This window comes from Cheilinus undulatus, linkage group 18 (genome assembly GCF_018320785.1).
Source record: "Cheilinus undulatus linkage group 18, ASM1832078v1, whole genome shotgun sequence".
Taxonomy (NCBI): Eukaryota; Metazoa; Chordata; class Actinopteri; order Labriformes; family Labridae; genus Cheilinus; species Cheilinus undulatus.
The window spans coordinates 37475802-37501669 of NC_054882.1; the positions used below are offsets into that span (position 1 = coordinate 37475802).

A 25868-nucleotide genomic window follows, 5' to 3' on the forward strand; every position below is an offset into this window, starting at 1 on the left:
TTAGACACACATAAATCCAATACTGGAGTTTTTTTTCAGCACTAAACTTCACAGACATGTTTTGAGGACCTCTGAGAACAATACAAACTTGTCTTAAAAGGGTATAATAAGTGACCTTTAAAATCTACATTTGTATTTAAGGTAAGGTGGAAAACAGTGTGTATAATAGTCCGTTAAACAAGAAATTTCCTGAGCAGCAAATGTCTGGACCTTTTTATAACAACTTAGAAAACTCCTTGCAAAATCCCAGACGGCTATCATTTCTGTTTGTTATGTTGAAGGTTTCTATAAAGACGTGTTTATATGACCTTTGTTGTATAAATGTTCCTTTTCTGCACCAAGATAACTGACCTGAGCGTCCATCTCTCTGGATGTCTACGTGGTACCACGCTCCGTCATTGACCTTCGTCTGGGTGGCCTTTACTTTAATCGTCCCTGAGCCCATGTCCAACAGCAGGTACAAGCTGCCATCCAGCAGCTCCACCGCAAAGAAATCCACCTGGACAAGGGCAAACAATACATAGACAGGGTTTAATCTAATGTAAGCTGTGCTATCCTAGTATGATGAACTATTTTCAGATCATAGTGGGTTATAGGCTGACCTTGGTGTTCTTCTGGCTGCGGTTGGCGTCTTTGCGCTCCTGAGGTTTTCCGTGTGTGAACAGGATGAGGCCGTTGGGCTCAGTGGTGCGAAAATCAAATGAGATAGATCCCATCCTCTTGGTGTTCCACTTGGGGAGGCTGATGTAGGCCTCGGGAGTCTCAAAGGAGATGGGGTCGAGGGTGGGCACGGTCTCGCACTTGTAGGACACCTCGCCCTGGATTTTCATCTTCGGGTCGACGATTCGAGCGAGGCGGGACAACTCCAGACGGATGTCATTGTTCTTATACACCACCTGCGAGAGGACAAAGAGAGCGTTATGATTATTCATCTCCTGAGTTATTGTTGAATTGTCAGAGCCGTTTAAATAAATTAACAATAATTTATGACAATAACAATGCAATACACAGAGCAGCACAGTCATTTTTCCCAATTAACCAGGAATGACCTCCAAATAATGGAAAAGCTGTCGGTACTTTGAAGTTAAAAGCAACTCACATCTGCATTAATTTGTTATATAAAAACCAATCAATGAATCAGGCTTTGAAGGAACTGCTTATTTCAAATGAACAATGCAAATTCTCACACATGCTCTCTCAATCACCAGATAAAAAAGGACGGAAATATTCAGCCCTCCAAATTGACAAACAGGCCTTCAATTCATCTGACTTAACCTTGTTCTATTAAGTCTTATTCTTTAGATGGAATACAGAAATGCTGGATAAAAAAAATTTCACAGAAAAAAAAAAAAGGAAGTAAATGTAGACAAAATCAGCCGTGTTGGAAATAAGCTCATTATGTATAGCTGTAACTCTGAACTTAAAGCAGCTGCATGGGTCTTGGTTACTATGGTAACAGTAAGAGGGCAATTAAGTTCATGTATGCGGTTTTTATTTTTGTCACATCAAGGAGTTAATGTGTGCTGCTGACAGGTGCAGAGTTACAGCAGTGTTCTCCATCTCTGCGCCCAGTTGAGATAACATCAGATGTACACAAAAGTGTTCGGCTTCACCATGACACCAACATAGACTGTTGTATTCAGGCACATATATTGAGCTGCACCCCCTTTTGCAGCACTCCCCTTGGAAAGGCTTTCCACAAGATGTTGGAGCGTTTCTGTGGGAATGTGTGTCCATTCATTCTGCAGAGCTTCTATGAGGTCAGGCACTGATGTTGGACAAAAAGGCCTGGCTCGCTATCTTCATTCTAGTTTATCCCAAAGGTGCTCGATAGGGTTGAGGTCAGGACTCTGTGCAGACCAGTCAAGTTCTTCCACACCAAACTCATCAAATCGTGCCTTTATAGTCCTTGCCTTGTGCTCTGGAGCACAGTCATGTTGGAATATACAAGGGTCTTCCCCAAATTGTTGCCACAAAGTTGGAAGCATAGCATTGTCCTAAATGTCTTGGTATGCCTAAGATTACCCTTCACTGGAAATAAGGGGCCTAGCCCACACTCTGAAAAACAGCCACACCATGATTCCTAATCTACTAAACTCCACAGTTTGGCAGGTTACAATCTACCAAACTCAGACCCACCAATCTGACTGCCTGAGAAGTGTGATTCGTCACTCCACAGAACATGTTTCCTTCACAGTCCAATGTCGGTGTGTTTTACTCTATGCAGTCCAATGTTTGGCATTGGACATGCATCTGCTTGGCCATAGAAACCTGTTCCATGAAGCTCCTGCTGCACAGTTCTTGTACTTACATTAACCCTGAGAGCTCACAGCTGTTTTTTTCACCATCACATCTCGTCTGGACATTTTGTCTTAAAAAGGTTGTAAAATATTAACCCTGGGGTGCACAGTCGAGCTCTAAACATCCTTTTTCAGGACAACCTGGGCTTTAAGAGTGTATTTACTACAGTAATGTAGGACTCCAAAGACAAAAGAAAAAAACAAATCTGAATTTGAAACTCAGAGATTTTTATTTATAACACTCAGAAAGCCTTTTCTTTGCACAGACTTGTTCTCCAATGACTTGGGGACACAACAGTGAGAAAACATTCTGTGACTAACAGTTTTTAAAATATCTATAGATATATACAAAAAAGTCCATTCATTCATTTGTGCCATTCCTCAAAGCAGTAGAGACTCAAGTGGTCGACAGCCCCTCCCACAATGCATTGTGGTAAACAACATGGCAATGAACCTTGCAAAAAGCACAGAAAATGATTGAAAATTGATTAAAAATGGATAAAACATGCTTATTATCAGATCAAACAATGTAGATTCAATCTGTAAAGACCCAGAAAAGTCACCAAAGTTCTAGGCTTGCTAAAATGGCGTCCTTTAGGGCTACGCAGACATCAAGGGTAGCAAACGAACAACAAGAAGGTCAGCTTTCAAAGGAAAAAAGAGTAAGTGTCCATGACTTATGGTTATCAACGCTTTTATAAACGTGTCACTTCTTGTTATTTATGACAACACCTTCCTGTCCATGGAGGACATAATTAGGCACAACGTAGAGCTTTCAGATTAAAAAAAATAAAAAATTAAGTGCCGAGACTTAAAGTTCAAACATTACCAAGTGATTTATAAAGGGATGTGCCTGCGCCGCATGATCTCTAAGAGTTTAGGTCAGTTGAGGTTAAGAACTCTCCCACTATGAAATCAGCAGAGCGTCTGTGTTTTTATGTGGTCTTCAGCTTTGTGGCTGATTTGCTGTTGTTCCTGAACACTTCTACTTTCTAATAATATCCCTTACAATTGACTGTGGGCTAACCAGCATAGATGAGATCTCATAAACCTGGGATGGAATGAAACTCTGATTTGGTCAGGGTGGATTGGTCAGGATTTGAGTCACCTAAACATCCAGATTATTGGTGGGAGAGTGGCATTTGGTCTGGTGGAGGTAGAGATGGGTGTCATCTGCATATGAGTGAAAGTTGAAGTTACAGTGTAGATAGAGAATGAACAGAAAGGGGCCCAGGACAGAACCCTGTGGATCACTGGTGGGGACTGGAAAAGGGTGGGAGCGATGAGCAATCAAATCATTGCCATGTAGTATTTTTAAGTCATTTGTGTTCTTTTTTGTTTGGATGCGCCGTTTTTGATTTATTTTGTCACCCACTTCCCTATCGTGTCCCAGCTCACACGTTTTCTGATCTCAGTGTTCCTTAACTTATTGTTTTTACCTGTGCCTTTGTAGTTTTACCTGAATCTGATGACCTCATGTACTGTGGATTTAGGCCAAAGATATACCTGCTGTTTCACCTTGAGTTTGTTTATGCATCCGGCCACATCATGAGAATTCTTGTAAATATTCCTCCTTAGATGTGATGCATGTTACTGCAGCACACCAGTAGGGGGCACACAATAGAGTTTAGGTTCTGTACAGTAACTCAATGTGTGGGATGTAAACTGCAAACATGGTAATACTTGAGGAGGTTAGGTTGATTAAGAGAACAGAACTTCCATAAAACAAACATCAGCAATCAATAGTAACATCTGGGCAGCTCAGACTGAAGACTGGTGGTCAGATTGGCGCCATTTGTACTCTGTTTAAAAAATATTTTCATCCGTGCACAGGTGTAACGCTCGAAGTATATAAGCTGATTAGTGACAGAGTTAACTGGTGACTTTCAGCCAACTGTGGTCACAGATGTCGGTCATTACAAAAGACAGAAAGACTTTAGCCATGACTGAAAGTCTGCACTTCAAACAGTCACTATCTGAACTGAAACACTGATCTTATTTTGTTCTTTTTACAGCTTCAAATTTCCTCTTTACTACTATGAAATGTTGGGGTGCAGATGACCTGGGGGTTAGGTTGTGCCTCATGCAGTCAAGTCCAACCTGTGCCACCTTTCCTGCATGCTATACTCCCACGGTCCTCTATAATTAATTCATGAAAAGCTACAAAAAATGTGTCTTTTATTATGAAATGTTTTCCTGGTAAAAAGCTTTTGAGTCGATCATGGCTCCTCTAAGAATAAATAAAAAAGGACGTAGAGGCAAGTAGACATCATGTTGTGAATTATTTTGACGTTTCCACTCGATATGGACTCATAGAAACACACATAAGATCATGTCTTTTCAGCTAACTGCTGCTTTACTAATTCTTTGAATAAAATGTAGCTTCTGTGAAGCCGTGTTTACCCCCGACGGTACTGCAGTTCTTAATGTCACATTTAGAGACTCCTCAGCTGGCACGCTCTAATACTGATGTCAAGAAAGAGCAGAACATTAAATCAGACTTTTAAAAGATTTAAGACATTAAAAATGTGTTTTAGAATAAGAGCATGTGCAGGATTACCTCGATATCCAGCAGCTACAACCCAACCTCAGCGTGAGTAAGCTGATGAACTCAGTAACACACAGGTTAGCATCCCGGCTGACAGCAGGGGAGACAAGAGACGGTGGGCTTCATATCAGGAAACAGCTGGTGGAGATTCTGCTGCTCCTGATTCTGATTTACAACCATTCTCTTCTTTAATGCGCCTTCTCTGACCTCCACATCGCCCCTCGCTTCATGGTCAAGACAGGATGTTCATGTGAACCCAGACTCTGGGTGAATCCCATTTCTACCCCATAGCCCTGATCTTCCCCTTGGTTTTGCGCGTTCACGTAAGGTGAAGGGGTGTCCCAATTCTCTTTTGAATCGAGGCTTATGGCTGAGGGCTACATAGCCCTTGAAACAAAGATTTTCCAGGACCAAACTTTAAACCAAGTGGGATGATGAATTTCCCACTATGCACTGCGTTCAATTGCAAAATTGAATTGCAGCAAATTGTGACCCAAATTTCAATAAAATTGCAACAATGCGCATTCAAATAGATAAAAATGTCTCACTTAGGATCTCGGATGGATTTACACCCCCCTTTCACAGGGCGGTTTTATTTCACTGTATCATTCACTGCACTGCTTATTACCTCCACCAAGGAGGTTATGTGATCGAGTGGGTTTGCTCGTTTGTTGGTTAGTTTGTTAGCAACATAACTTAAAAAGTTGTGGACGGATTTTGATGAAATTATCAGGAAATGTCAGAAATGGCATAAAGAAGAAATGATTAGATTTTTGAGGATCCAGGAATTTTTTTAAAGGATTCTGTACTATTGGGAGATAGGGCTAATGGCGGAGGTCTGCGCTCTCCGAGTGCTTTTCTAACTGATTCTATAAACTGAATATTTGATGAGGAGAAAGGAGAAAATATCATGCGTGTTATGAAAGACTTTTTGCAAATGACTTACATGATAATATGTATTCATTGTGCAAGGACCAACAGGCTAACCTCACAAAGCAGATGGATTCACCCGTTTCCGTGTTTCTCACTGGCGAATCCATCTTGCAAAGCTCCCATCTGAACTGTTTGGGCCCGGTTAGAAAGTCACAGGACCAATCAGCGACGAGGAGCAGTGCGGAGTTGTGATGTATGCAAGCAGCAACAAGAGACCGGTGCAATTATGGCAGAAGAGATTAGTGTGGATGCTGCTAAAGCGTCAGTTTTATCAGAACTTGACGACATTTCATGTTGCCTTCATGAACATTTATTATATCAGCATTTATGTTTTTGATCTTGAGTGCAAATTGAAATGGTTTTTAATGAGAAATACAGAATTAGATCAATCTTAAGCTGCTTTTTGAATGCAGGGAATGTCAAAGTTACTTGTAACCTGACACACCAGATGGATTTGTTTCACACATCCATCTGGGAAAGCTTCAACAGGAAACGTTTGAGGAAAGGCAGAGGATTTCAAAAAAACTCGGAGTGAGATTGGATGATCGTTCTGTCTGTCATATCTCTATGGGCCAATAAGAGCAGCAAAGCACGTGACGTAGCTGCTATCCAGCTGCGCGTGCGCAGCTAGTGAGGAATAACACGAAACATGGCAGCTATAGACATGTAGGTACTCGACTTTTGTCATTTTTGAAAAGAAAACAACTCACTGCTGTTCTCTGTTATTCTGTGCATTCTCTAGGTTGATGCATTTGTTTTGGACTTCTGCATGTGATTATGATGCCACTGCATGCTTCTCTCAGTGTAAATCATCTCCACTATTGCAGGAAAGTTGCCCCTGTCAGCCACCGTAGCTTCCACACCTCGCCATAAAGCTGCTTTGTATCACGCAAAGTCTCCTGCATGAGCGAGTGTCCTGCCAATGATGGAAAACAAATGAATGAAGAAGACTAAGTGGCCGATCTTTTATCACAGCAGCCCTAAATGCTATCAATAACAGCGAGAGGACGGAGTCACGGAGGGGGATGTGTGTGTAAATTGAAATCTGCTCAAGTGGAAAATTGAAGGCCTTTTTTTCCCCCTCTAATTCTCTGGGCAGAAAAACAGCCTCTGTCTGGCTAGATTTCGGGCGCAAACGTACACAAAACAAACACACCCTCTCCTCCGTTTCACTCGGCGTTATATTAATGTCTGCCCCCCCTCCTCGCCCCGGGTCCTGTCTGAGAGCGCCGCGATGGCTGAGTGGGTAGATTGAGGGGCCTGGCTGAGATTATCGATAATCCAGCAGCAGATTTGACAGTAAATCAACTCATCCCTTAAGGTGCTCGGGGACTGGGTGGAAGATTGTCTTTTCCTCTTTTCTCCTCTCACTCTCTTTCTTTGTTGCCTCTTTCTGTTACATCCATCCTGCTCTCTCCTCCATCCATCTTTCCCCACTTCTCCACTAGAGGGTTTTTTTTTACTCCTGTTGTGACTGAGCAGAAAAGCACAAGCCTCTTCAGCTACTCTTCTCCAAAATAAAGTCTGAGAACATTAAAACAACTCTATCATCACACTCATGGACAACAGAAGGCAGACTAGAATGCAACCCTAGAGAGTGATCACATTTGTAGCTACTAAATAAATGTGATAATAATTAAAACAGTTAAATGGTGAAGTTTGTGATTATCTGTGCTGCAGTAAAATGTCACCATAAGTGGACCTCTTAACCACACGTGTATTCAAACAGCTTAGGGCCGAAATGATTTCTGAGAACACTGGGACTCATTGTCCTAAATTTCCCTTAAATGTGTTCTTAAGTACATTTCTAAGAGAAACCTACATATGTGGAATTTATGAGATGTTCTTAAACTGCTTAATTTGTTCTCTCCTGTGTTCGTAAATTTGTGAATGCTAGGCACTCATAAGCTGGAAGCAGGTGTGTTTCTCATGGTTAGCACACACCCCTTTAAAGCCCATATAAGGGCATGAGACTGCAGGGCAGTGTGCAAACACAGAAGTCTGAATTAAATTACACTGTAAAAACCATCACAATACCTCGAAATACGTAGATAGTTCTTTAGTGGGAGAAGCTCCGCTCCAAATTGCACCAAAAAAAGAAGATTTAACTGTAATTTTAGCACCAGTAGGGGATAATAAATACATGCTACAGACACATTTATCGGATGAAATCACTGATTCAGAGGGTGCTTTCATTAAAAATTACATTCATCATGCTGTAAAAGGAAAATGATGCATCCAGATAAATAAAAAAAACAGTCAACTGGGGTGTGAGAGCTTCATTTTTATCAAATAAAATGTACATTTACTCTAAATCCTGATGCTTTAAAATGACACATTTAAAAAGGAACCCTGCATGATCAGACAAGTTCATTTTGTTGGATAGAAAAACTCGCTGGATATTCTAGATATCTGCATTTTGAGTAAGTTGGAGCTTATAAAATCAACAGGAGGCCGCCATGTTTTGGTCCGTGCTGGTACTGTGACGTCACTAGCGCACCTTGCCATTCCTATGCAGTAACCTGTTTTCCAGACTGGCAGTATGTTGTCTGCTTGCAGCTGTTTCTGCCATAACAGCTTTCAAACCAGGCTGAGTTTGCTGGTTTTGTCTCCCTGCTGTCAAAGCTCTGTCATTCCTCCTAAGTTTTACCTCAATAAACCTCCCTACAAGTGACTGGATTTCGTGTATAGTGGAAGCCTGCTTGTAGCTTTTCAAAATAAAATGAAGGTAATTCCTCCAAAGAAATGCTAAAGTGGGCTTTTACTTTGAAAAGCACAAACTGAGAGTGTTTTAGTACTGTGTTTATCTTTACCTGCAACAGTTTGAATCAAACAGTGGCATTAAAAATAAAATAAAGGAGGCAAAAATAGCCAAAAGCGGCAAAAATGGGTAAAAAGGGGCAGAATAGGCATAAAATTGCAAAAACTGGGGAAAGAGTGGTAAATAAAGGGAGAATAAGTGGCAAAAAAAGGCAGAAAGTGGTGAAAATGGTCAAAAAGCAGCCAAAATTAAGCAAGAGATTTGCGTGAAGTGACTATAATAGGCAAAAGGCAGCAAAAAGTAGGGAGAAATGGGCAAAAAGCAGCAAAGAGGGGCAAAAATGAGAAAAAAAGGAGAATTTCATACAAATGGGCGAAAAGTGGCAAAAAAAATGGGAAAAAAGGGGAAAAATTGCAAAAAGCAGGATAACAGTGGCAAAAATCAGCAAAAAGGGGCAAATAGAAGTGGCAAAATGTGTTAATAGCAGTAAAAATGTATCAGAAGTAGCAAAACATTGGGAAAGAATTCACAATGAAAATACAAAGAGCAAATACAAAGGTTGACAATAAAAGCCTACTGTATGTATTATGTCTGAGGTCAAAGTTTCCCTTTTCAAAAGTTTTTTGGAGGGAATAATTTTTCAAATTAAGACATTCAAGAGCCACAAATACTCACAAAAGAGCCACATGTTGAGTATCACCGCCTTAGAGCATCAGCTCAGACGTCAGAACTGTGCCAAGTTGGAAAAAATGGAGAGCAACTCTTAATTCAGTGTTTGTTAGGTGGCTTTGAGAGCAAACTTATGCCTTTTTCTGTTATATTTCCACAATTGATATCCACATAAGACGCAGGCAAACTACGGTGTTAATAGTCAGATTTTGGTTCAAGAGAGGGAGAGAGAGAGTGGAGGGGCGGGTGGGGGAAAATGAAGCAGCATGTGCTGATCTGAATTATCATGCGGTGTAAAAACCACACTAAACCTATGCTGGAACTCGTACCTGAAACAAGTAACTTAAGCTGTGTCGTTGTTTGGTTGCCTCGCAGACCACAGGGTTTCTCTCCACTAGAAGAGTTAGACTTCGAGCATAAATATGTAACCTAATCAAGTGTTTTCATGTCTTCAGATTGAATCCTGCAGAAACAGAAGTTGATACAACCTTCTCTCTCTGGTGTGCCCTCTACAGGTCTCCTCCAGTAATACACATGGTGCATGGCCAATTAAATGAACGATTACCTTCATTATGGAGATGAATGTGACAGCAAGTGCAAGGTTAAAAAGCAAGCAAGTACATCTCTGCCTTACCCTTGTGTTTCATTGTTGTTTCCTAAAACAGGAAGTTCCTTTTATAGACATGAGAATGCACAGCCTGGACACACACACTCTCACTCAAACACAAACACACATTCAAGCACAAAAGACAGTGATGTGACCACTGTACACACTTGCTGGTGTTACATTGCTGGTTGATAAAAGAGAGCATAAATCATATAAAACGTGTCAACAGACTGGAAGAGGAAGACGAGGGGGGGGTATGACAGAGACGGTGGCGTTGGTGGGGTAGGGGGATGGGGACGAAGGCGGCCGGTGTAGCTGACAATTTGACAAGTCACTTTCAGGTCCCTGCCACCTCTGAACAATAATAGCAAAAGAACCTTTCAACATGCAAAGGGAGCTTTATCAGCTGGCTGCAGACGCAGGCTGCAGGTTAACAGGAGAATGAAGCATTAGCTGACTGATAGCAGGGAGAGGGATGCCCAACACACACTAATATATATTTATAGATGCATGTGTGTGTGAGTGAGAGTTTGAGCAACAGAAAGCAATTGAAAATGTTTGACAATGACCAGATGATAGAAATCCATCACTGAATTATCTCCTCAACCAGGCCTGCAGCACACACATACACTCTTATCAGTGTGTGAGAATGAGCAATGAAACACAATATGACTCAGGCTTGAAATTACCTTTCAGATTGCCAGTCAATTCGGCGAGCACGTTTTAATGTCCACTCAGAAAGAACCAGCCTGATTCACACTGAATCACTCCACAGTGGGGTAAATAATTTGTATTCTCTGAGCCTTAGCATGCAGAAGGTTATCACGTTAATGGAGGAGAGGCAGGGGGAGAGCCTGGATTTAAGCAGGTGTTATTAAATGTAAATTAGGAGTTGTAGAAGGTATGAGGTTGCTAATACATAAAGGTTTAGACTACATGTGCTGTATATCACTGCATATCAGATTGATGGGAGCAGTCCATCCAGGTATTTTGTATAAATGATGGTAAATGAAAGACAGGCTCTTTTGGGATTTAAAAGCTTAAAGGTCATATTTTACCCCTTTGACAAGGTTATACTGGTCTCAGAGGTCCCCAAAACATTCCTGTGAAGTCTGTTGCAGATAAAACACTCCAGCTGTCTGACTGTCTGACTCTGCCCCTTTCAGGAAAGGGGTGTGGCCTAATGGATATAGCTCTCCTAAAAGGAAGATCAGGAGAGGGGGTGGAACTATCTTCCAAGCAGGGAGGGCCAACCAAACCTGGGGGCGGGTCTAACTCCCCACATGACATCATGAGGGGAAAAACTAAGTATGGCTTCTTTCGGCACAAATTTTCTGAAAGGTGTAGAAAAAGGGAGGGGAGGGAATGGATTTTTCTGATTCTTGAGGGATTGTGGACAGGCCAGGGGCGCATATTTTTGTTAGAAAAGCCTAAAAAAAAAAGTGTATTTTGCATAATATGTGATCTTTAAAGATTCCAAAACTTTCAAAATCCAGTTAATTAAAAGAAAAACATGATGACTTTCTGAAATAAAGATTTTATTGAAAAACACTTTTTTAGGTGTACATAAGCCTCTGTCAAACTGGACAAACAGTTCTGTTATGTAAAGAGAGGTCTTAAGGTGCTTTCACATTAGGCCTGATTTTTTTTAACCGAGCTGCAGCACATCCCTGGCTTGCAATCACACTAGCAACATCAATGCATTCCCAAGCCCTTTCATATATGCACCCAGCCTACAGCAGCTTTCTCAAAACTAAAAAAAAAAATTGTCTCAGAAAAAGTTCTATTCTTTCAGTGGCCCTAATCCTTTTCCATATTCATGATTATTGTTAAGAACAAAATAAACCATAATGGAGCCAACACTGAACTGTGTGGAACTCCATGTTAGATCTTTAATAGTTCTGAATTTACCTGATTAATCTGAACATACTAATACTATTTAAGTAACTATTGGGCCAAGTGAATGCTGATCGCCTTATTCAACATTTCTGAAGTTTTAAGTCGTGGTTTACTGTGTCAAAATCTTTTTTTTTTTTCAAGATCTAGGTAAAACTCCTAATGCATATTCTTTGTTTTCAACTGCTGATGTTATTTCCTCTGCAGATTCTATGAGATCCATTGCAGTTTTCCAGTTGTTTTTAAATCCATATTGTTGATCATACAATGCTTTGTGTTGACTGACCACTTTCTTCCATGGTACAAAAAGAAGAACCGTGCCTTCCTTAGCAAAATGATCTTCATGCATGACAATGCACCATCTCATGCTGCACAGAATCCCTCTGTGTCATTGGCTGCTATGGGCATAAAAGGAGAGAAACTCATGGTGTGGCCTCCATCCTCCCCTGACCTCAACCCTACTGAGAACCTTTGGAGCATCCTCAAGCTAAAGATCTATGAGGGTGGGAGGCAGTTCACATCAAAACAGCAGCTCTGGGAGGATATTCTGACATCTTGCAAAGAAATTCAAGCAGAAACTCTCCAAAAACTCACAAGTTCAATGGATGCAAGAATTGTGAAGGTGATATCAAAGAAGGGCTCCTATGTTAACATGGAACTTGGCCTGTTAAGATGGTTTTGATTAAAATAGTTTTAGATATCACTAAATATGACCTCCTAATGCTGCAAATTCAACAAAAGACCATTTTCAGTTCTTTACAGCCAATAAAATGTTCTGAAACTCTGATGTGCATAATAATATGAAACAGTGGATTTTGAGTTGTTTATTTTTGAAAATAAAATAGTTTCCATTAGGAGGTTTGTTCAATATAACTTGAACTATAGGAAAATTTGAGAAAATTATCATTTGCATAATAATTTGGAACACAGGGTAGTGTTAAAGTCATTGAGTATTAAATGAAATATTTTTCCAGAGTTTAAGAGAACTGTGACAACAAGAACTGACCTTTGATTGGATAGTACATGTTACTGCTATAGATTGGTAATACCTTAGTGATTTCATATCTGGAGAGACACCTGTGCTCACGGACTGATTGTATATATAAGTAAAGGGTTTGGCCACACAGTGTGTTATACTTTTAACAGGATCTTGTCAACATTTGTACAGTCTGTTGATTTCTTATTCTTAGACTCTTTGACAAAAAAACCTGGAGTGAAAAAATATGCTTTATTCACATAATTCAACACTGAATGACCATATCAGCATCTTTTGAAAACCTTCAAAAGGTTTAAAATTTGAAATAACCCACTGACAGATGTCCAATAGCTCTGATTTATGAAAAAAAATCATGAAAAATGGAAAAGACAAGATTTTGGCCTGCCTTCAGAGTGATTTTTTGCTGCCTCTATGAAAAAACATTTGGTTCATTTTATATTTCATGACTGGTTTTCAATTAATGTTGATGGGAGGTACTGTTTGATTTATTTTTAAAACTTCCATGACAGCAATTTACTCAACAACAATCATCCAAAACAAGCTTAACCCATGAATTATAAATACCCAGTGCCCAAAATCACCTCCTCCTCCTCCATGTAATGTGGTTGGACGAGGTCTCTGACCTAATGACTTCATTGATTGTTTGAAAAAGAGAAAGAAGTCTCAGTGGTCAGAGGGTTTTGTTGTTGGTGGTTTTCTTCTATGGATTGGAATTCTCCTGAGTAGAGAAAACCGGCAAATACTCAACGGGCATTTTTTCTCTCTCTCTCTACCTTTCCATTTTCTAGACTCTGCCATGGATACTGGGAGGACTGGCTGATATGAACTGAACTCTTAAAAAAACATCACTTCCATGGACTACCTACCCCCTCCAAATGCAATGTTGAAGCTATATATCAACAACTTTTGGATGCCCCGCCCACTTTACCTGGCTTGAGGTCATCTGACACAGACTGATCTAATATGGAAAAACATGCTATGGTCTGATGAGTCCATATTACAAATTGTATCTTTGTCAAGAGGAAAAGGACCATCCAGATTGTTATCAAAGTTCAGAAGCCATCATCTGTGACGGTGTGTTAGAGCCAATAGCATGGGTCACTAGCACATCAGTGAAGGCAACATTATACAAAGAGGTTTTGGAGCAACATATGCTGGCATCCAGACTTATTTTTCTTCAGGATTGTCCCTGCCTATTTCCCTGAGGCAATGCCGAGACACATTCAGCACAAGTTACAATGACATGGCTTCACAGTAAAAGAGGGCGGGGCCTAGACTGGCCTACATACAGTCCAGACCTGTCTCCTTTTGAAAATGTGTGGAGTATTATGGAGTACAAAATACATCAGAGGAAACCCTGCACTCTTGAGATGTCCATCAAACATGATTTGGAAAGAATTCTACTTTAAATGGTGTCTTCAGGACCCAGATGCTTGCAGAGTGTTATTAGAAGAAAAGATGGTGCAACACATTGGTAAACATGCTCCTGTCCCAACTTTTTTAGAACAAATTGCAGAAACTTTTTTTCACATTTTTTGTCTTTGTGCTGTATTTAGTTGAAGTTGAAAAGGATTTGCAAATCAATGTGTTCTGTTTTAAATCTCTTTTTGGGGCTTGATGCTTTATTTTGGGATATATGTGTATTTCCTGTTTTATTCATATATTTCTCATATTCTTATTCTTTTTAGTCCCCTATTTCTCCTTCATTTTTGTAATAAAACTTTCAGATTCTGAATTTTTGAATATTTGTAGAAATGCAAATATAAAATTCATCAATCTCCTACTGTTTATTCTTTGCATATTTGAGTGTGTTGCATGTGGAGCACACAAAATCCACTAAAAAACACCAGCATAATACTGACTGTACTTACCCTATGAGTACAGAAATATGCATGAAATCTTATTTTTCAACAGTCAAGTAAAAAAAAAGAAAGAAAACCACAACTGACAAACACTTGACTGCAGATGTTGCATTGTAGTATTTTCAGTCACATGGTTCAAACATGAGACCGTCCTTTGGGTGTTTTTGCAGCATCAGTGCTCCTGCAGTGTGCACGTCTGACCACAGGGTGGCATCACTTCCTTTACAGAATACACACCGTGAGCTGAAATCCTCCTGAGTCAGTCTGAGTTAATAAGTGAAGGTGCCGACTCACTGAGGATGATGGTGCTTTATACTCGGATTTTATTAACATCTGACAATAAAGCTCTTGGTTTGGGGGACAAGAAGGCAAATTAGTAAATTATGTGCTCTTTATTTGCAAAATGTAGCCACTTTTAGTCAATCATTTTAATTTTCTTAATTTCCTTCATCTTCCAGGTGCATACAATGTAAGAAGACTAAATGCTATGAGTAGCACATCATATCTATTTCCATGCAAAATAGCCTCTTTAATTCTAATTTTAATGGTTAAATGTCTTACATTTAACCATTTTAATGCAAAATGGATCTACAGTTTAAATGGCAGAGAAGGCTCTGTTCAAAAGATGCTCCCTGGGTTGGTCAAGCGGCATGCTTTGAATTTCCAGGAGTCGCATGGCTAGAAACCTCCATATGGATAGATGCATTCATAACAATGAGTACTGAATACAGTAACATTAGTTCAGAAGCAATAGTAGCATGAATCTGAATATGAGGGTGCAACAATCTTTATGCTATAAAGGAGGAGGCTGGGGTGGAGGAGGTGAAGCTTTGCCAGCAGCAGCAGTGTGGTGCGTCTTCATTAATACAAGCAGGGATTAATGTGCCATATTTAAATGCACTGCTGTGTTGAGAGAAAGAGCTGTGATTGGCTTGTGGGAGCCGGGAGGTAACAATTGGGATCACCTGGCCATCAGCTGACGGCTGAGATGTCCTGCATGAACTAACGCTAGGCTTAATTTCTAGTATCTTCAGTCACTGTACAGTTAAATTAATGTTGTATAGTTAAACAAATTCCAAAGGAACACCTAGACTTGCCCACCACCATTTGAGAACCATTGCATTAGAATACTCAGATTACTTTTTTGGTTTGTATCACCAAACATCTTACTGCACTGTACTGTTTAGAAATGTTTTGCAACATTTGTAACGTGTTTTAAAGAACTATATCATATTAAGTATTGTAACATATCATAAAGTAATGTTCTATATCATACTATTACAAAGAATCGAATTGTATCACATTGTATTGTTTATTTCTGTATCCTATCATAAAGAATGTTAATGTATCACATCGAATTGTAACCTGTATATAAAGAGTGAACTTTAACCTGACACTGCATCTTTTTCTTTGAAATCAAAGCCTTCAGGGCATCAGAGCAGGCTCTGATATTTTAGTATCAATAATGTGAAGTAATTCATGTAGTTGGTACTCCTCATTTTTGCATCAGTTAATTTAGAAGCTATTTTATTTTCATTTTATCTAGACGAACATAACGTCTACCATATAAGAATGCAATATTTAAATCATTTACAGTAAACTTTAGTAGAAATATAAACTGCATGTAAATAAACAGGCAAACAATGAACTTTTTTTTGTGCTTGCTCATCTTGTTATGAGTCTCAAAATCCCCTAAACTAGATTATTTTATGAGCATGGAAGACAATCTAAACAGGATTAAGGATTATTTGACTGATGAATGCACATGTCCTGTTGCTGAACTCTGTTAATTCACTGTTTGATGTTGTTTCTTTTTTAAGGAACCCTGTTTTTATCTTCAATGTGGACGTTTTTTAATGATGCTTTGTTAGGAGACTAAATCCCAGAGGGAATATACTAAAAGTTATTCAAACATGTTAAAATGGAAGCATGATTTAAAAAGTTAGATTTTCTTTAAAAATGATTATGTTAACCTCCATTATGTCTTCCTTACATCCTTGACAAGGACAAAAAATCCTGATTGACACACATACAGCCTAATAAAACAATATCTGCTAACATAACACAGTGATGTGCCGTTTCCTCCTTTATGTACTGCTTCTATTAAAGAGTCACTAGACCCCACAGTTTTGGCTGAGGTACTCACTGAGCCCTGACACACCATTACACCTCGGCCTAAGATCTTTGGCCTACATGTAAATCACGACTGCATCAACAAAAAGCCTCCTGACCCCAGGACAAAATCCCAATAGGAAGTCCACCTCAATTTCAAAATAAGGATATGTTGTGCTTGCTTTTGCAAACATTATTCTGTGATCTTTTAAATTTTCTGGCAACACTACAGTATCAGACTGAACACGGCCACATGCCATCTCATCAAAGCGCCCCCTACTGGCAACAGGACATCACTCGATTAGGAAACTTCTTTACTCTTACTCTGTTGAGCCAATCAAGCTCAGATTTTCAGATTAAGACCCATAACACTGACAAGTTTCATTAAAGGATGCCTTAGTGCAGGGGTGTCCAAACTTTTTCCTTTAGGGGCCACATACATAAATACATAAGGATGGTGGGGCCACTTTTATATATGTCACCTTGATATTAAAGTTAGTAAAACCAATCTAATGTTGGTGAAGATATGCTCAGTGATTGGGTATGCTTAAATGGCCAGTTGATGGCTGATAAGCCAGATAGCTAATCGTTTTAAGGCTTTTGGGGAGGCCAGTCAGATTTTGGGGGGCCCTCATCAGCTCTGGAAACCACTGGCTCTGCCCCTGGAACATCATTGGTGCTGCTATTTGGTGCTGTAATCCATTAGGGCGTAATAAATCAAGGCATCTTTATTATTTTGGTTGCCAATACTTTTACTTTTTATGTCTTCTTTTATTCTGAAAAACAGCAATATATCCTTCTTGTCAAAATGTCTGTTTACAGTATTAGCATGATAGCATTGCTTTGTGCTGAAACTAATAAGAATAATACAGTGTAACACAAGTTTCATTCTCTACTGAGGGCCATATTTCATTTAATTTAAAGAATTTTTGGGGGGCCAATCAAATAGGGGCCACAGGCCACATTTGGCCCCTGGGCCATAGTTTGGACATCACTACCTTAGTGGCAATGGCGAGCATTTCGATATCTCGCAAACTGACTGGAGGTGGTGTAATTCTTATGAATATTACGTATTACTACACTTCATATTATGATCCTTCTTAGTCATACTGACACCTACTGCTGAAGAGCAGTACTACCTCATATACAAAGTGCAATGTGGTCATTATCATCTCCGCCAAGGAGGTTATGTGACCTGCAGGGTTTGTTAGTTAGTTAGTTAGTTTGTTTGTTAGCAACATAACTCAAATAGTCATAGATGGATTTTGATGAAATTTTCAGGAAATGTCAGAAATGGCATAAGGAAGAACTGATTAGATTTTGGGAGTGATCCGGATCACCGTCTGGATCCAGGAATTTTTTTAACTACTGGGAGATAGAGCTAACGGCGGAGGTCTGCGCTCTCCAAGTGCTTTTCTAGTTTTATATTAGAAGACAGTCCTAGGAGGGTGTACATGACTTTCCTGCTGTGCAGCACCTCACTGCAAACACCTGTTACATTATCATCTCTGCCATTTATAAAGGAAGGGATCAATTTCTTGAGCATCCTGACATGAAGTTACCGTCATGGCTGTTACTTGCTATATGCGGAATATGCAAATACAAAGAGCCCCACAAGCCACTAGGGGGCCCCGAAGCTGAATGTTCAGCTTCATCCACGGAGAACTACAATGTCTTTCCCCTTATACTATATGTTTAAAAATAAATATAGGATACAAGAATTAAACAAGCTGCAATGATAAGCTGTGTTGTTGTGCATATGCCTGCTATGTTATCGTCCAGTGGAAGTTGTCTCTCAGATATTTGCCACTAAAAATTACTTTGGATCAATTCTGATTAATTTATTGAGATGCATATGTATTTTATATGCTACATATAACTGTTAGGTCTGTCTGCAGAAAAAAACAAGTAAAGGCCTGGACTGTTCATGGATCATCTAATGGATTAAGAATCTCTCCATCACAGTTTGGCAATAAGGGCCCCCTAACAGCATCTTGCATAGGGCCCCCACAAAGCCAGAAACGGCCCTGGTAACGGCCCTCTTTGATCTCTCAACACTGTCTGGTCTAAATGACTTTACATCATTTTAAAGCAAAAGTCAAACTCAGCGACAGCGCTGAAAGCTGCTCTTTTCACATTCTCTCTCTCTATCAGCAATCAGTAAACAAACAATAATTCACACTTATCACCAAAAGGAGAGGATTTTCCTGCATTTAAGTTACAGAACAGTCTCACTATTATTGATTTGTGGGTCTCTAAAGAGCAGAAAATGAGCACAATCATATCTTTGGATTGGGCAGTGAGAACTGCATGCTTTACTAGCTCCAGGTAATAAATTAAAGGCAGACTCCATCATGGGCTAAATGTTTTGAACATCTCCAGCATTTTATTTTTTAAAATTCAAGAATTTTTTTGTCTTTAAGAAGGGGAAAGGGTCAAACTTTTGTTCCTAGTAGGTGCAGAAAAAGGTGTATTCCTGGATCTGCGCCTGGACCTTCCTGATCTCACTTGTCAGTGTGAGAAGCCATGCGCAACTATCAAATCCTAGTATGAGCAGAAAAATCTGGAGTTTTGGTCTTGTGTCATAAATATTTAAGTCATGCAGTGAATGCTGACACCGCTGTAACAGAGTTATAGACAGCTGGAGCAGAGGCAGGGATAAAAGGTATTTACCACATCTCCCTGTGGGGTGAAAATTTATCATGGACGGGTATCAGTAGCAGAAGTCCCCCTGGCAAATCGGACCGCTTCGACCCTGCTTTGGCCCATTTGACGGAGGCTCGGTGCAGCCAAACTGGTGATGGAAAAGCAAATAAGCACAGCTTGGTTTGGCTCGGCTCACCTATCCACTTACCCTTTCAAATAACTGAAATCAGGTGTTCCAATCACTTCCATGGCCACAGGTGTATAAAATCAAGCACCTAGGAATGCAAACTGTTTCTACAAACATTTATAAAAGAATGGGTCACTCCCAGGAGCTCAGTGAATTCTAGTGTGGTACTGTGATAGGATGCCACCTGTGCAACAAGTCCAGTCGTGAAATTTCCTTGCTCCTAAATATTCCACAGTCAACTGTCAATGGCATTATAACAAAGTGGATGAGACTGGGAACGACAGCAACCAAGTGGTAGGCCACGTAAAATGACGGAGCAGGGTCAGCGGATGCTGAGGTGCATAGTGTGCAGAGGTCGGCAACTTTCGGCAGTCAGACCTCCAAACTTCATGTGTCCTTCAGATTAGCTCAAGAACAGTGCGTAGAGAGCTTCATGGAATGGGTTTCCATGGCTGAGCAGCTGCATCCAAGCCATACATCACCAAGTGCAATGCAAAGTGTCGGATGCAGTGGTGTAAAGCTGCCACCACTGGACCCTAGAGCAGTGGAGACGTGTTCTCTGGAGTGACGAATCGTGCTTCTCCGTCTTGCAATCTGATGGACGAGTCTGGGTTTGGTGCTTGCCAGGAGAACGGTACTTGTCTGACTGCATTGTGCCAAGTGTAAAGTTTGGTGGAGGGGGGATTATGGTGTGGGCTTGTTTTCAGGAGCTGGGCTTGACCCCTTAGTTCCAGTGAAAGGAACTCTGAATGCTTCAGCAGACCAAGAGATTTTGGACAATTCCATGCTCCCAACTTTGTGGGAACAGTTTGGGGATGGCCCCTTCCTGTTCCAACATGACTGTGCACCAGTGCACAAAGCAAGGTCCATAAAGACACGGATGAGAGAGTTTGGTGTGGATGAACTTGACTGGCCTGCACAGAGTCCTGACCTCAACCCGATAGAACACCTTTGGGATGAATCAGAGCAGAGACTGAGAGCCAGGCCTTCTGGTCCAAAATCAGTGTGTGACCTCACAAATGCGCTTCTGGAAGAAGGTCAAAAATTCCCCTAAACACACTCCTAAACCTTGTGGAAAGCCTTCCCAGAAGAGGTGAAGCTGTTACAGCTGCAAAGGGTGGACCGATGTCATATTAAACCCTATGGATTAAGAATGGGATGTCACTTAAGTTCATATGGCAGGTGAGTGAATACTTTTGGCAATATAGTGTATTACACAAAATTTTTCTCAAATTGAAAAACTAAACAGTCTGGTGGGACTCCTGGGGTGCTCAGATCAAATGTATGGGTTCTCCAGCACTCATAAAAGGGGTCTAAAAGTACCCATCTCTGATTGGTGGAGCACGTGGTTGCTCATGACATATGCATATTTATAACAGAAAATCTGGAATTTAAAAATGAAAAGAGAGACAACAAGAGCACTTCTGGTGTCCCTCAAACCAGCACTGCAAATGGAAGAGAATATGCAAAACTGACAACCAAAAGCAATGGGAAAACTGATCCAGGTCTAGTGACTAAAGATGGTTTAAAAAATGTAAAAGGCCTTTAATTCATTGGGCTATGAGCCATTAAAAATACGCATATGCATCTTGGCTTGCATTTGCCTCAGGGTGTTTAAAGCAAAGGTGTAGATGTGACAAAGAATTATAAATCAGGCTTAACACTGATGACACAGCCAAATGCCTGAATGGAGTATATGTGAGGTTAAACAGCAGGAAAAGGCTCTAAAAATGAGTCTAACTGAAGTACTTAAGGAAAGGTACTTTCCTTTTACCTGTTAAGAGAAATAAAGGGTAAAAGTTAGAAAAATTCACTCATTTTTAGAAGTCACTCTTTAAAGAATAATCTTAAATTTTTAGGCTATTCAGAGTAGCAGGTAGCATCTAGTAACCGTTTTAAACAGTAGTGGAGGTAAAATAAGTGTAATTATCAAAGGTAAACTGAGAGCAGCAGCAGTCAGTGGTGTGCCGCTCCTCCTCACTGAGTCTGGAAACTCCTCCTTTGTGTTTCCTTCCCTGCTGCAGCACACAGGCACAGCCAAAAGCTCCATACGAGTGGTTGATGGACGTGTAATGACAATGGCAATTATGGCAATTATGTGTTATTGTAGGCCATTATGTATTTTGTAGGTTTTTGAGATGTAGGCTTTTTCTGTAATTGCTGCCTTATGAAAGGCATAATAATGCCGGGCCAGCCAACCACGGGGGCTACCAGGGGCAACCAGTACCCGCTGCCATGGTAACAAAACATTTATCCGTAATGCCGCTCTGTGGATGGCGAAGACAAGAGCATTGGCAGCAGGCAAATTAGCCGTAATGGCGGGGAGCAGAAGACGAGGGGGAGCGGGACGGCAGACGGAGGGAGAGCTGATGGGTGCTGCAGATGTGTGGGTGGGTGGGCCTGTGATTAGGAGGTGGGCAGAGAGTGGGTGACAGTGGGAGGGAGACGGTATGATGACCACCTTTTACACTGACTGTGTTTGTGAGCAGAGAGCAGAAATGAATACCTGGATGAGTGAGAGTGGCCAGCGCGGTCTCAGCAGCTGTTCGATAAATAGTCACGACAAAATCATCACACAGAATCGTGATGACAGACACACTTTTCAGGAGGTTTTTTTCCCTCACAAAAGCATCAATTTCAAACTCCTCTGATTTAATACCAAGCAGATTTTTGACCTGCAGGAAAGCCTTTTTGTGTCAGTCAGCACAGCAGTAGGCCTATTAATCACACAAACAAGGCGGCCATGTTTTCTCTTTATCACACTCAGGGTAAGCTCTAATGCAGCGTTCATGCTTGTAAGTGGTAAAGATTTCTGACAGCCGCTTTAACCCTCTTTATGCCATTCAGCACAAAAGTGTCCAAACATTCTTTATAAAACTTTTTTAAAAATGAATTTATTAATTAGCTTCAGTCCTGATCAAAACTAACCCTTTAACAGCCAGCTTGACTACAAGAAGTCACCTTACTGTGAAAAAAAATTACAAAAATACTTTCGAAAACGTAAATGTCAGGTGGCTGGAGGACCTTTTCAAGCACAGTCCTGGATATGTCAAAGACTGGCTACAACACTGATTTTTAGTACACTATTAATTCTTTGTTTTGTGTCTGATTGAAGATTCACAAAAAAGCCATTCATGGACAGAATGTCCACTATCAAAATTAGCTATGAAGATGTTACAGATTCATATTTTTCCATTTTTGGGGGCTTAAAGACCCTGTAAAGTGAATTCCAACACTTTTGTTAACATGCTAGAAATGTTGGGATATGGTTGCTGTAAACATGTGAAAACACTGAGATCTACATGTGACTGAATTTTAGATTTAGACCGTTAGAAAGTTTTTCACCTCTTTCCTGACTTGGTTTCATGTGGGCGGGGCAAATATCTGGGCTGGTGATGTCACGACCCCACAGTGGGAATGACTCCGCCCCTCTAATACTACAATATAAAATCACAGAGCAGTTAATCCCAGTCCAGTCTGTTGTTAGCTGCCTTTATTGAAAGTTAACAGTCAGTTAAATACTGTTTTTTTGTTCATTGTGAGGTCAATTTGCCAAATCTATCAGCCACAGTGGTCTATGGATCATTTAAAGCAGGGGTTCCCAAACTTTTCAGCCCGGACCCTCAAAATAACGTCAGAGATCGGGGACCCCCACCTTCCATTGAGGGGGATAAAGTGCATGATTTTGGACGAGCATCATGTACAAAACTTACATGTTAGGTATATTTTATAACTTTTACTTACATTTAGGTACAAATATGGCTTGATAACTGCATTTTTATTTTAAATTGGACTCATTTTTAACAATATTACTTTGCAATAAAATAAAATTAATGATTTTATATCATGTCAATTTCTCTTTGTTTATTGGAAAGCATCCTGCGACCCCTTATCACTGTCTCGCGACCCTTCTGGGGGTCCCAACCCCCACTTTGGGAACCACTGATTTAAAGCATCGTACCAGAGATCGCAACCAGGAAACAGACGTTGTCTCATCTCTGGCACAGAGCCAGGTAGTTGCGCTCTGATCACAAGGTCAACATTCAGATTGTAACATCTTTTGTAGTATTTCTCCTGAGTGGGCGTGGCTTCATCTCATTCAAAAGACATGCCCACAAAATCCTGCTGCAGATTCTACTGCTTCATTTTTTATGATTTTGAAGCTTAATTTTAAAAACTTAGAGATGTTTTATTTGACTGAAATTTGATTTAGGGGTTCATAACACAGTGAACTTTCATACAACAAACCTAAATACAGATTTATTTTTTCATTTTATGGGGACTTTAAATCTTCAGATCAACTTCAGTTCTAATCAAAACCGTCAAATATTACAATTATTCCAGGGTTTTACCCTTTAAATACCAGTTTGAATACATGTTGTCACTTTTTTACATGAAAATCATAAAATCAGAGTAATTTTCTTCATAATTTATGAGAGAGGGCTGGGGCCTTCTCTTTAAATTACAGTCAAAGATATGTCCGAGGATTAGCAAATTAATTGATTTTGATACATGACTAGTTTTTGATTGTTGTCTGATTTAGATTTTTAAAGGGAGACTAGATGGATGATTTAATTTTATTTACTGTAAACCCAAGAAATACATGAACAAAAATTATGCATTTATTCCTGTTTTGCTTTTTTCCACAAAATAAGAAATTATAATCCATCAAATCCTCCAAAATCAGAAACTTTCAGCTTTTATCAGAACTGAAGTTGATCTAAAAATTTAGCAAAAAAAAAAAAAAAAGGGTGAAATATTTCTATACATACTGTAATGTTTTTCACAGTGGACATGTTATAGGAACTAACTATAGGAACAGAGTTTAAATTCTACCAAGACTAAATCCTTTGGTAACACTTAAGTTTAGGGTGCAATAGTGTAAAACCTGTAAATTAATGATAAACAGGACCAGGGGTGTCAAACTCACAGCAGCTGGAATCCTACATCAGACAGTAATGGGGAAAAAATCCACCCTAAACTCCAGGAACTGACAGACTGTTGTTAAACAAGAGGGTTTTCTGCACAACATGGCCCTGTCCCAACTATTTTGAGATGTGTTGCTGTCAACCAACTATCATTATTTTTTAAATTTAAAATAACTCTGATGAAATGTTCAAATGTCTCAAGTTCAAAATCTGATATGTTGTTTATGTTCTAAATGGTGTCCCAACTTTTTTGGAATTGGGGTTGTAGTTCATGCACCTCTTAGCTTATGTAATGTTGGCTAATGCAATAATATAAAGGAAAATATAATCTTCAGTGCTAGACTGTATCTATTAAAACACATTTTTACATGCTGGTGCTATCAGTGAAGAAGAGACTCAAAGAGAGAGAATGTTTTTATGTCTGCTGCATCAGTTTACATGATTATTTTGCATGAAACAGTGCCTGAACCTAACTATCTCTGTGTGCTGCAGTGACTAAAGGATGCAGGCCTAACATGCATGCTCTGATTTGTGTTAATATCACCGTGTGAACTTGCATGTGCGTTTGTGTCGGGGGTGGCTGGTACGAGGACTCACAGACCTGCCCAGCGTGGCACAGAGCAGGAAGTAGGCCAGAGGGGGATTAAATGGCTGCTGCGTTACTTCCTCCCACTACCCGCGGCCCATATGATGCTGCAAGTGTGTGTGTGTGTGTGTATTGTGTCACCGTGAACACTAAGAGGGAGAGCCAGGTCCCTGCAGCGCCCCGGCTCCAGTCAAGTGTTAAGATATGACATCATCAGCTTCAGGGAACAACAAATTTGTGTGTGTGTGTGTATTGTGTGTGGGGGTTAACATAACGTCTTACACACTGAGTTTTGCTCTGTTGAGGCTTCACTGATCTTTAATGTCATGACTTACAACAACATTTGTTGTTGGAGCCAAAAAAGAAAACAAGAGATATGACTTAGTGACCCTCTAATTCCTCTGTGTCCGTCTGATCTGTTCAATTTTATCAAACTTATTTGACTGCAGAAACTTTATATTTGATCTGGGAGTATGCTGGGTCTACTACAGTTCTAAATACATGTAATGAGCTGTAGTGTAACTGGACGTGGGATCAGAGTTAAATTAAGTTAAAATGTTAGCGTAAGACCTGTGTCATCAGCTGACAACACGGTGATAATGATTTTATCATTCATTCACTCATTCATCCCTACATTACACATACTACTGTAGGTGATATTATTAGAAAGTGGAAGTGTTTAAGAACAACAGCAACTCAGCTACGATGCAGACAACTCAGCTACAGCACATGGTGCCTATGAGTCACCAGTGCTCTGCTGATTCCATAGGTGAGGAGTTTCAGACTTCCCTCTAGCATTAATGTAAGCACATAACTGCAGCAGGAGCTTCATGGAT

At 40.1% G+C, this 25868-nt stretch overlaps 1 protein-coding gene across 5 annotated transcripts in view; it reads right to left on the bottom strand.

Moving 5' to 3' along the window:
* The window catches only part of nrxn3a (neurexin 3a), a 275340-nt gene that overhangs the window by 112060 nt on the left and 137412 nt on the right, over positions 1-25868 (bottom strand). For all 5 annotated transcript variants that reach the window (XR_005993299.1, XM_041812741.1, XM_041812742.1 and 2 more), the window contains exons 8-9: positions 603-896; positions 352-499 (exon numbers count right to left, since the gene is read on the bottom strand). Coding sequence is in view for 4 of the 5 variants with exons in the window: in XM_041812741.1 (XP_041668675.1) it covers positions 352-499; positions 603-896 (442 nt within the window). In the remaining variant the exon portion in view is untranslated. The remainder of the gene's footprint in view (positions 1-351; positions 500-602; positions 897-25868) is intronic.